Genomic DNA, 12,031 nt, shown 5'->3' on the forward strand with positions numbered 1-12,031 from the left:
GTGGGTGAATTCCTAAGGGACCAAACTGCTGATGTCATTGGTTCCTAGACTTAAACATTACTTAAACTAACTTATGCTAACAACACCACACACACACACACACACACACACACACACACACACACACACACACACACGCCCGATGGAGAACTCGAACCTCAAGCGGGAGGGGCCGCGCAATCCGTGACGTGGCGCCCTGTATCGTGCGGTACTTCAATGTGTCTTGAATACGGGTTATGAAATGAACATAAACAAAAGAAAAGGGTATCGGAATGTAGTCTAATTAAATCAGGCTATGCAGAGGGATTAACATTAAGAAGTGGCACTAACAGCAGAACAGTTCTATTTGAGCAATGTGGCATTTCTGTTATTTTGGAGTGGAATAACAAACTAACTGTGCTGTGTGTTCCACAGCCCCTTTCCTCGATACTCAAAGAACAATTCATATCCAGGTTCGTCTTACATCAGTAGAGGCCTCATTCTCAAAATACCTAAATGATCACAACAGATAACGATTAAAACTATTTTTGTCCCTAAATACAAGTTTTGAAATGAAAGTCCTATCCAGCGTTACAGAAAGGCTCTATAAGTTGCAAAGAATAAATATTCAGTTAAAATTCTACCTAATATTCTTGACGTTAAATGAAATTTTTTTATTACATATTAATGACCAGTTAAACATCACACTTCAATATATATCCAACGTAAACGACGAACAACGGGATACCGTTTCAACTGTACTGCTCAAATTAGGTGTTACAAGTACAACGCTTCGTAAATCCCTGTCTGCCTTTTTACTATTTTTGTACTGATGCTATCAATATTGACATTTATTTCATTTGAGTAGTCTGGCCTGGCACAACATAAAATTATTACGCCAGTCTCGTAAACACACGAAACGACCACTGACATTTAAGAGTTTTCTAAATCTTCAGTCGGATTTTCTTGGACACTGCACTTCCCTTGGTCGGTCCCATTGTAACGGGGTCCTCACATGCTCAATATTCATTGCGAAATACTGAGTACTATGAAATAATATTGACCGTGTCAGAACGGCATTTGCTATTTGCGCAATATATTGAGGGCGATTACACTGCTTCAAAAACGTTGACTCTCGCTCAGTATATTGCGCACTATCTTGTAATTTGTAAGTTCCTGCGGAAAGCGAGAGAATTTAATTCGACCCGAACGAATTTCCGCAAAGAACTGAAAATAGTGAACAACAAAACATACGAGAGCGCGCTGACGTTTGCGTTAAAACACCATGCGGTATAAGAGGGGAAACTGAAGCTCATGGTGCCTAGACAGTAAGAAGAAACGTTTATTTCACTTGTAGCAGATCTCTGAATTGACCTATAACATAGGGTTACATGCCCAGTGTACATTTTTTTTTTCCCAACGGCTGTCACACCTCAGACCTTGACAGTAATCAGTAAATAATTTTTTTGTTTTGTTTGCAACAATTGTTACAGTACAGAAATACACGGAAAATAGCACATGCAAATATTAAATTTTTTAGTTCATTTGTTTAATTTATAATTGTTTCATTTGGTTTACGAATCGATGCTGCAGTGAATGAGCCCCATTGAAATGTCTAGTGGAAGCTTTTCGGGTTTTCTTAATGTTTTCTACATACTTTCTGCTTGTGTTTTGCAAGGCAAACAATTCAGTCGCAATACATGCGGATTCCACATCGTCGAGCGCCATGGAAGCGGAGTTTGAAATGACGCGTCCCGGCCATAAATGTCTTACAATAACGTTGTACCGTTCGTGGCCTTACACGTTCGCACGATATGCTGACACAATATTATTGCCCATTAAATATTGAGTGTGCGTGTCTCTTAACACTGCCAGTGCCACCCTCGCTACTACAGCCAGGGTTCGGGGGTCCTCAGCGACTTGTTACTGCGTGACGGCGTGCTGTCTTTACTAAAAGATTCATCACATGGATTAGTACAAAATTTATCCCCTACCAGTAGCTTAATTCTGTCGTCCGGCAGAATTTTCCTCCAGATATAGTCATATAACTTGTGTTGTCGTCGTCGTCGTCGTCGTTGTTGTTGTTGTTATTGTGGTCTTCAATCCTGATACAGGTTTGATGCAGCTCTCCATACTACTCTATACTGTGAAAGCATCGTCATATCCCAGTACCTACTGCAGGCTACATACTTCTGGATCTGCTTAGTGTATTCATCTCTTGGTCTGCCTCTACGATTTTTACCTTCCACGCTGCCCTCCAATACTAAATTGGTGATCGCTCGATGTCTCAGAATATGTCGTACCAACCGGTCCCTTCTTCTTGTCAAGTTGTGCCACAAACTTCTCTTCTCTCCAATTCTATTCAACACCTCCTCATTAGTTATGTGATCTACCCATGTAATCTTTAGCATTCTTCTGTAGCACCACATTCCGAAGGCTTCTATTCTCTTCTTGTCCAAACTATTTATCGTCCATGTTTCACTTCCATACCGGGCTACACTCCAAACAAATACTTTCAGAAACGACTTCCTGACACCTAAATGTATACTCGATGTTAACAAATTTCTCTTCTTCAGAAACGATTTCCTTGCCATTGCCAGTCTACATTGTATATCCTCCCTACTTCGACCATCATCATTTATTTTGCTCCCCAAATAGCAAAACTCCTTTACTACATTAAGTGTCTCATTTCCTAATCTAATTCCTTCAGCATCATCCGACTTAATTCGACTACATTCCATTATCCTCGTTTTGCTTTTGTTGATGTTCATCTTATACCCTCCTTTCAAGACACTGTCCATTCCGTTCAACTTCTCTTCAAAGTCCCTTGCTGTCTCTGACAGAATTACAATGATTTTAATACCTATTCCTAACTTTTCTTTTGTTTTCTTTATTGCTTGCTCAATATACAGATTGAATAACATCGGGGATAGGCTGCAACCCTGTGTCACTCCCTTCCCAACAACTGCTTCCCTTTCATACCCCTCGACTCTAATAACTGCCATCTACTTTCTGTACAAATTGTAAATAGCCTTTCGCTCCCTGTATTATACCCCTGCCGCCTTCTGAAGGTGGCATATAACTTAGCAACGGAAATACAAAAGAACGGTTGGACCGTCACTGCACCAAAATAATCGACCGTGGTCTGAGCAGAGGGGATATAAAATACAGTCGCAACGTTTCTTAAAAGCATAAACTTGTTGACATCGAACGTAAATTGTTAAGGTATCTTTCCTGAAAGTATTTGCTTGTAGTCTAGCGCTGTGTAGAAGTGGAAACATGAACAGTACGGAAGCGTTTGAAATGTGCTGCACAAAAATGCAGAAGATTAGATTTGTAAATCTGATAACGAATGAAGGGCTGCTGAGACTAATTGGAGAAAGAAGAATTTTTTTGCACTATGTGTATTAAAGAACGTATAGTTGATGGGATACATCATGCGCCATGGGGAGAAAAGGGGGAGAATCAAATTTGTGGAGGCACACAGAGGATTGACTGCAATAAGCAGTTGACAATACCGCGTGGTTGCAATTAAAATAATGCAGCTAGTCACAGAGGTCTAGTGTGAACCCGCAATTATCGTATGGCAGCGGAATATGGTAGATAATCTAATGCGTTAATGCGGAATCGAGTTACACTGAAAAAAGTTAAGACTTTGGCCACCAGGTGCGAATCTGGCGCTTTGAATGCAAGAAAGACATATGGAGGTGTTTCCATATGTAATGGATTAGGAACTGGACGTGGGCAGAGAAAGGTCAAAGAGGTCGAATAAGTCAGAAGGGCATAACGTTGATTTATTATTAACCGCCACTTGCAAAGTTTGCTCAACATGAGCACTAGAGACGTCGATAAGCCGTTCAGCGCCAAATTTGGACATTGTGACCAGAATTGGAACTAACTTTTTCCAGAGTAAGTCAGTGTCGCATTAACGCATTAGCATATCTACAAAGTATCGCTGCCATACGATAATTCCAGCCCAAACTGACCTCCGTCAGTCGCTGTATTTCAGTTGCGACACCCGGGAGATGTAGAGCGGCGTACATAGGTTCCTGTGGCAGCCTACATTTAGTGTGCCCCGGCGTTATGGCCAAAATGTGTCCCAGCTGTTCTAAGACAGTGACGGCCATGGTTTCATTGGGGATACTAAATCCGTAAAATGATGCTTCAGGACTATATGCTGCTTTCCTCTGCGAGAGTTCTGTGATTAGCTCGTATAATGAAACGACAGAGGATCTACCTGTAGTGCAGTTGCGGCCGTTTGCAGGAAATTATGAGTATGAGTAAGCGCATTGACGGTAATGATCTAAATAAAAAAAAAAAAAACTTGAAATCTATTGAAATGCGGTTGCTTAAAGCTCTAACAGTCGACAACACTGTCGTGTAGCGTTAAACAACGTTCGCTTTGCATTTTATGGCGCACACGTAGTTGATTAACGAGGCAATTTAGCGACAAATACAAAAATAAAGACAGTGTTCTATACAGGTTTTCCCGCTCCACATGTTCATAAATCAGCTGATAGCATTTGCCGCTTATTGTACATACAATCCTATCAGCGAAAAGCACACAAACACACGCGCGCGCGCACACACACACACTCACTCTCTCTCTCTCTCTCTCTCTCTCTCTCTCTCTCTCTCTCTCTCTCCCTCTCTCTCACACACACACACAAACCGGTTTGCGGCTACATGCCGAAAAGAGACAGAAAGACCGTTAATGAAGAGGATGATGATAAAGTGTCCACATCATTCATTGCTTGTCATAGGAAAGTCATATTTTATAAGGTAGGATTGTTTTAGTGTCCATAAGTAAGCATATAAAGTTGTGAATGCACACACAATTTGGTTAATGTTAGTAGTGTAAAGGAACAAAACGCGCCGTGCCAACTGTTGTAAATAAGTTGACAACGAGTCATCATCAGTGATATAAACTGGAAGTTATTTAAGAATTATTTTGTCGGCGATTCTGAAATAGGGATATGTGACAGAGGCATCGTGGTTCTTAGAGCGACCTTTCTGCCACAGGATACGTCAGGGTAGTATTTTTACTACTGGACGAGTAGTCGGGTGGTGCTTTCTAATATTTGCAGTTTGCTCAATAACGTTATTCACTATTTTTTATTGCATTACAGAAATTGGAATGCATGGTCTGACATAATCACTTATCTACGAGATGTGATAAAAAAGTGATGTGAATTTTTGTTTTTCTCGAAGAATCTTTATTTATTCATCAACATAAACTTTGAAGGTGGTAATGTAATCCCCTTCAGATATAATAAACTTGTACCAGCGATTATCCAGTCTTTGAAGGACTTCTAGAACTCGCTTTTCATTAAGGTGTTCAGCTCCTTCATCACTTCCCTTTTAATCCTACCAATGGTGGCAAAATGACATCCTTTTATGGTTATCTTCAGCCTCGGGGATAGAACGAATTCACAGGGAGCCATGTCTCACGAATGCGGTGACTGAGTCAACATAAGTTTTCTTTCTTGATATATAAGCGCGAACAATCATTGAGGCGTGAGGGGAGAGTATTATTGTGACCGGTTGTGCCACAGTTCTGGTCGTTTCTTTCGGATTGCTTAACGTAAATGGCCCTGAACTTCTAATTAGTAGTCTTTTCTGACCTTACGACCGTAAGGAACTCTTAATGCACTATCCGACTATAATCGAAGAAAAGATTGAGAAGAAGTCTCACATGTGATAGAACTTGGGTAATTTTGTTCTAGCTTGGCTCTTCAGGTGGTTTCCATTTGGACAATGGGCTCGGTTTCGACATCATACCCATATACCCGTGTTATGTCTTCTGTTGTAGCCGTATTCACAAGTTATGGATCGTTATGGACTTCATTCAGCAATTCGTGAGCGACATCTACGAATTGTCGTTTTTGATCGAAAATCGATCTTGAATCTTGTTGCTACGCGTTTCGTGCCACACACATCCGAAGAAATTGCTTAACATGAGCCAAAGGATATCCTGACATCATCGGCAACCTCTCTACTTCTACATCAATACTCCGCAAGCCACCTGAAGGTGTGTGGTGGAGGGTACCTTGGGTACCTCTATCGGTTCTCCCTTCTATTCCAGTCCCGTATTGTTCGTGGAAAGGAGGATTGTCGGTATGCTTCTGTGTGGGCTCTAATCTCTCTGATTTTATCCTCATGGTCTCTTTGCGAGATGTACGTAGGAGAGAGCAATATACTGCTTGACTCTTCGGTGACGGTATGTTCTCGAAACTTCAACAAAAACCCGTACCGAGCTACTGAGCGTCTCTCCTGCAGAGTCTTCCACTGGAGTTTATCTATCATCTCCGTAACGCTTTCGCGATTGCTAAATGATCCTGTAACGAAGCGCGCTGCTGTTAGTTGGATCTTATCTCTTCTATCAGCCCTATCTGGTACGGATCCCACACTGCTGAGCAGTATTCAAGCAGTGGGCGAACAAGCGTACTGTAACCTACTTCCTTTGTTTTCGAATTGCATTTCCTTAGGATTCTTCCAATGAATCTCAGTCTGGCATCTGCTTTACCAACGATCAACTTTATATGATCATTCCATTTTAAATCACCCCTAATGCGTACTCCCAGATAATTTATGGAATTAACTGTTTCCAGTTGCTGACCTGCTATTTTGTAGCTAAGTGATTAGGGATCTATCTTTCTATGTATTCGCAGCACATTACACTTGTCTACATTGAGACTCGTATGTTGATTCTCCAGAACCAATTTGTTTTACTTGTTCTACATTGTCAGTAATTGATGTGCTAGGGCGTCTAGGACGGTCGTCGTCTGTAACGTCTTCTCGATCCTCTTCGAAACGATTGCACCATTTGTATTCTTGTCTTACTCGCCGTCGATTCGCCAAAAGCCACAGTCAACATTTCGAGTGTGCTGCTGCACTTCATTCCATTTTTCAAGCAAAATTTAATGAAATTCTTTGGTCCTTTTTTCCCCGAAGTAAAAATTCGCCAACACTCGAAAACTACGTATAAACGTTTCGGCTGTTAACAATAGACTAAATATTTAAAACAGCTGAAAACGCAAACGTACATCAGGAAATGCGTACCAACAAGAGAACAAAAATTTTGAAAATTGGGCTATGAAGTCCGTTACACTTTGATCATCCGTCGTATGTATCTATATAACTATCCAAGGCCTTCACGCTCATGCCATGCAATCAAAACTAGGACTCAATGACGTTATTGTGTAAGCTGACACTAGGGCAGGATGAAATATCAAAATGTAAAATATGAATGAATGAATGCAGCACTGACCCAGTTGTAAATACGTCATCCTCATGAAGGCTGCTTCCTACAGTGGCCGAAACTTGGTATATAAAACAACAAACGATGTAGTCAAACACCGAGAAAAATACAGGCGACCGTTTGTTACGAATAAGTCTCTGTCAAGAGTAGCGCTTCCCATTATACCGTGACGAACATACTGAACAGTGACACCCAAAAAGAACTTTCGGACTGCATTGTGCCTGCCATACAAGTTAACTGTAAATGTTTGCGACTTACTTAACTGTCGACAAATCCTGCTCCCCAACAAAAAGTCGCTGTTATGTTGCATTTGTGTGGTTATGAGACAAGATCAGGAACGGAAAGTTTCTTTCAAATGGCAAAAAGGAATTGTGCTTGCAAGTTGTAACAAACAGTGTGCGCTGAAACTATGCAACGTCGATGTTCAAAGAAATATATGTTCGATGTTGGAAAAAGTTTTCATTATTAATATTACAACAACAAAGTTTATAAATTCCCAGCGTCTGTATTATTTAGATGTAACACCGTGAACACTCCAGTGGATGTAAAGAACCAATTGGGGCGTACTTCCGCGCTCATTGTGTGCATGATCAGCCTGCTCTTGGTTACCTATGGCCACTGGTATGTCTTCCTCACTGCTGCCTGGGGGCTAACGAGCTTCTCTGTAAATAGTTTGACACTTCAACACAATGATTTTTTATTCTGCACTCATTTACGAGGTGATTCGACAGTTACTTACCAGCAACTACAGACTCATTGACTGGAGGCTGACAGGATTGTTTGTTTCCCGGGGGTGTGTTGTTGTTTGTTTCCCGGGGGTGTGTTGTTGTTTGTTTCCCGGGGGTGTGTTGTTGTTTGCTTCCCGGGGGTGTGTTGTTGTTTGCTTCCCGGGGGTGTGTTGTTGTTTGCTTCCCGGGGGTGTGTTGTTGTTTGCTTCCCGGGGGTGTGTTGTTGTTTGCTTCCCGGGGGTGTGTTGTTGTTTGCTTCCCGGGGGTGTGTTGTTGTTTGCTTCCCGGGGGTGTGTTGTTGTTTGCTTCCCGGGGGTGTGTTGTTGTTTGCTTCCCGGGGGGGTGTTGTTGTTTGCTTCCCGGGGGGGTGTTGTTGTTTGCTTCCCGGGGGGGTGTTGTTGTTTGCTTCCCGGGGGGGTGTTGTTGTTTGCTTCCCGGGGGGGTGTTGTTGTTTGCTTCCCGGGGGGGTGTTGTTGTTTGCTTCCCGGGGGGGTGTTGTTGTTTGCTTCCCGGGGGGGTGTTGTTGTTTGCTTCCCGGGGGGGTGTTGTTGTTTGCTTCCCGGGGGGGTGTTGTTGTTTGCTTCCCGGGGGGGTGTTGTTGTTTGCTTCCCGGGGGGGTGTTGTTGTTTGCTTCCCGGGGGGGTGTTGTTGTTTGCTTCCCGGGGGGGTGTTGTTGTTTGCTTCCCGGGGGGGTGTTGTTGTTTGCTTCCCGGGGGGGTGTTGTTGTTTGCTTCCCGGGGGGGTGTTGTTGTTTGCTTCCCGGGGGGGTGTTGTTGTTTGCTTCCCGGGGGGGTGTTGTTGTTTGCTTCCCGGGGGGGTGTTGTTGTTTGCTTCCCGGGGGGGTGTTGTTGTTTGCTTCCCGGGGGGGTGTTGTTGTTTGCTTCCCGGGGGGGTGTTGTTGTTTGCTTCCCGGGGGGGTGTTGTTGTTTGCTTCCCGGGGGGGTGTTGTTGTTTGCTTCCCGGGGGGGTGTTGTTGTTTGCTTCCCGGGGGGGTGTTGTTGTTTGCTTCCCGGGGGGGTGTTGTTGTTTGCTTCCCGGGGGGGTGTTGTTGTTTGCTTCCCGGGGGGGTGTTGTTGTTTGCTTCCCGGGGGGGTGTTGTTGTTTGCTTCCCGGGGGGGTGTTGTTGTTTGCTTCCCGGGGGGGTGTTGTTGTTTGCTTCCCGGGGGGGTGTTGTTGTTTGCTTCCCGGGGGGGTGTTGTTGTTGTTTGCTTCCCGGGGGGGTGTTGTTGTTGTTTGCTTCCCGGGGGGGTGTTGTTGTTGTTTGCTTCCCGGGGGGGTGTTGTTGTTGTTTGCTTCCCGGGGGGGTGTTGTTGTTGTTTGCTTCCCGGGGGGGTGTTGTTGTTGTTTGCTTCCCGGGGGGGTGTTGTTGTTGTTTGCTTCCCGGGGGGGTGTTGTTGTTGTTTGCTTCCCGGGGGGGTGTTGTTGTTGTTTGCTTCCCGGGGGGGTGTTGTTGTTGTTTGCTTCCCGGGGGGGTGTTGTTGTTGTTTGCTTCCCGGGGGGGTGTTGTTGTTGTTTGCTTCCCGGGGGGGTGTTGTTGTTGTTTGCTTCCCGGGGGGGTGTTGTTGTTGTTTGCTTCCCGGGGGGGTGTTGTTGTTGTTTGCTTCCCGGGGGGGTGTTGTTGTTGTTTGCTTCCCGGGGGGGTGTTGTTGTTGTTTGCTTCCCGGGGGGGTGTTGTTGTTTGCTTCCCGGGGGGGTGTTGTTGTTTGCTTCCCGGGGGGGTGTTGTTGTTTGCTTCCCGGGGGGTGTTGTTGTTGTTGTTGTTGTTGTTTGCTTCCCGGGGGGGTGTTGTTGTTGTTGTTGTTTGCTTCCCGGGGGGGTGTTGTTGTTGTTGTTGTTGTTGTTGTTTGCTTCCCGGGGGGGGTGTTGTTGTTGTTGTTGTTGTTGTTGTTGTTTGCTTCCCGGGGGGGGTGTTGTTGTTGTTGTTGTTGTTGTTGTTTGCTTCCTGGGGGGGTGTTGTTGTTGTTGTTGTTGTTGTTGTTGTTGTTGTTGTTGTTGTTGTTGTTGTTGTTGTTGTTTGCTTCCCGGGGGGGGTTGTTGTTGTTTGCTTCCCGGGGGGGGTTGTTGTTGTTTGCTTCCCGGGGGGGGGTTGTTGTTGTTTGCTTCCCGGGGGGGGTTGTTGTTGTTTGCTTCCCGGGGGGGGTTGTTGTTGTTTGCTTCCCGGGGGGGGTTGTTGTTGTTTGCTTCCCGGGGGGGGGTTGTTGTTTGCTTCCCGGGGGGGGTTGTTGTTTGCTTCCCGGGGGGGCGGTGTTGTTTGCTTACCGGTGTGTGTGTGTGTGTGTGTGTGTGTGTGTGTGTGTGTGTGTGTGTGTGTGTGTGTGTGTTTCCCGGGTGTGTGTGTGTGTGTGTGTGTGTGTGTGTGTGTGTGTGTGTGTGTGTGTGTGTGATTTGTTTGCTTCCCGGGTGTGTGTGTGTGTGTGTGTGTGTGTGTGTGTGTGATTTGTTTGCTTCCCGGGTGTGTGTGTGTGTGTGTGTGTGTGTGTGTGTGTGTGTGTGTGTGTTTTGTGTTGTTGTTTGCTTCCGCAACATTTTTTTAAATTCATGTTACTTTTTGTGCATGTATTTTTAAATGTGCTCATGAGGTGGGTGGTGACTGTTCCAGGACCTGCAGGTGATCTACTATGGGCTGCGGGGCCTGGAGGCGCTGTCCGCCATCAGGGACTCCGTGCTGCGCGCCATGTGCCGCGCCGTGCGGTACGAGAGACACGACGCCAACGACGTCCTCTACTAGTGAGTACTACACCGTACTATACTGTACTGTCCTATACTATGCTGTACTATACTATGTTGCACTGCACTGTGCTGGGCTATAGTGTGTGCGCTAAACTCCACTTCTATGCTCAGCCTTACAGCAGACAACAGCTATTACTAGTAAAAACTATGTGATAGCCTGTCTTTAGTGTCTCCCATTGAGTACTTCAAAATACGTCCAGAGCGAATAAATACATCGATATGCGGTTTTCGTTAGAGAACAGCGGAAAATATACTGTACTTTGTGCAACTTAATTTTTAACGTTTATAGATGACTAATAATTACACAGGCTTTTTTAAATGAAAAAGAGACCTTTTCTGTGTCATTGGAAAGAGCCTTCGAATAAGATTTCAGGGACATAACATGTATGGAACTGGACTTTATAGCCACAGTATAACAACACCGCAGGCCGGTGTCCCGCCGTCACGAGAAGAGGTCCCTTGTACGTCTGCGCTACTGTGCCGAATGTACGTCTCCACGTGACTGGTAATGTTCGTGTGTTATCTGTGCCCGTGAAGCCCGTCAGTCTGTGTTTTGGCGTTTTAGTTTTGAGGCGTTGCTCGTGAAGCTATCCAGAATTCGACATTGCATACGACATTCGGAAAAGTAGATGCCGATTTCATTTATGGCCAGTGTCGCCATCAGATCATTAGAGCAGTGGTGGTGCCTTTATAGAAACGAGCCGTGGCAGCTTGCAGAGGCTGTTGCTCTGTAGTACTCCGCTGCTGCTGTGCAAGTGACGAAGCGCAAGCGAAGACTTCAAAAAAAGTGTTTGATGTAACTGGGCTAGCAGAATGGCTGCTGAAATGAAAGGACTAAATCTAAGCCGAGGATTAAAAAAATTTACTTCTGTCAAACTATCCCAGACAGCATGTACTAATGGCATCCATGAAACCACCAAGTGAAGAAGAAAGGGATATACAGAAGCAGAGTAAACGCTTAGGCAGATTATAATTAAAAGATCCACTGGATTTAAATTCCAAAAAAGCAGGTATTTATCAATGTAAAAAAATAGAATTAAATACTTAAGAATATTTATGAAGGTTTCTCGGGTCTCCAGCCAGGTGTTAGCGTTGATATCTCGCGACGTTTCGGGAAGTGTCACACTACCCACTTCGCCAGAAACGTCGCGAAATATCAACTCTACCACCCGGCTGGAGACCCGAGAGACCTTCATCAATAGTTTACGCCGGGGAAGCCCACAGTCACTTAAAAATATGTTTACACATAAGATCAATATGTTATGTATGTATGTATTTATTTCTTTATTCAACCGGGGACCTACAAACGACGCAGAGGCTTCGTTTTGCCGTA

General features: G+C 44.6%; 1 protein-coding gene across 1 annotated transcript in view; it reads left to right on the forward strand.

The window, feature by feature from the left end:
* The window catches only part of LOC126281296 (rap guanine nucleotide exchange factor 6-like), a 758,425-nt gene that overhangs the window by 336,111 nt on the left and 410,283 nt on the right, over positions 1–12,031 (forward strand). Inside the window, exon 4 of the mRNA XM_049980129.1 lies at positions 10,568–10,695. Within this exon, the coding sequence (XP_049836086.1) occupies positions 10,568–10,695 (128 nt within the window). The remainder of the gene's footprint in view (positions 1–10,567; positions 10,696–12,031) is intronic.

Source organism: Schistocerca gregaria, chromosome 1 (genome assembly GCF_023897955.1).
Source record: "Schistocerca gregaria isolate iqSchGreg1 chromosome 1, iqSchGreg1.2, whole genome shotgun sequence".
Taxonomy (NCBI): domain Eukaryota; kingdom Metazoa; phylum Arthropoda; class Insecta; order Orthoptera; family Acrididae; genus Schistocerca; species Schistocerca gregaria.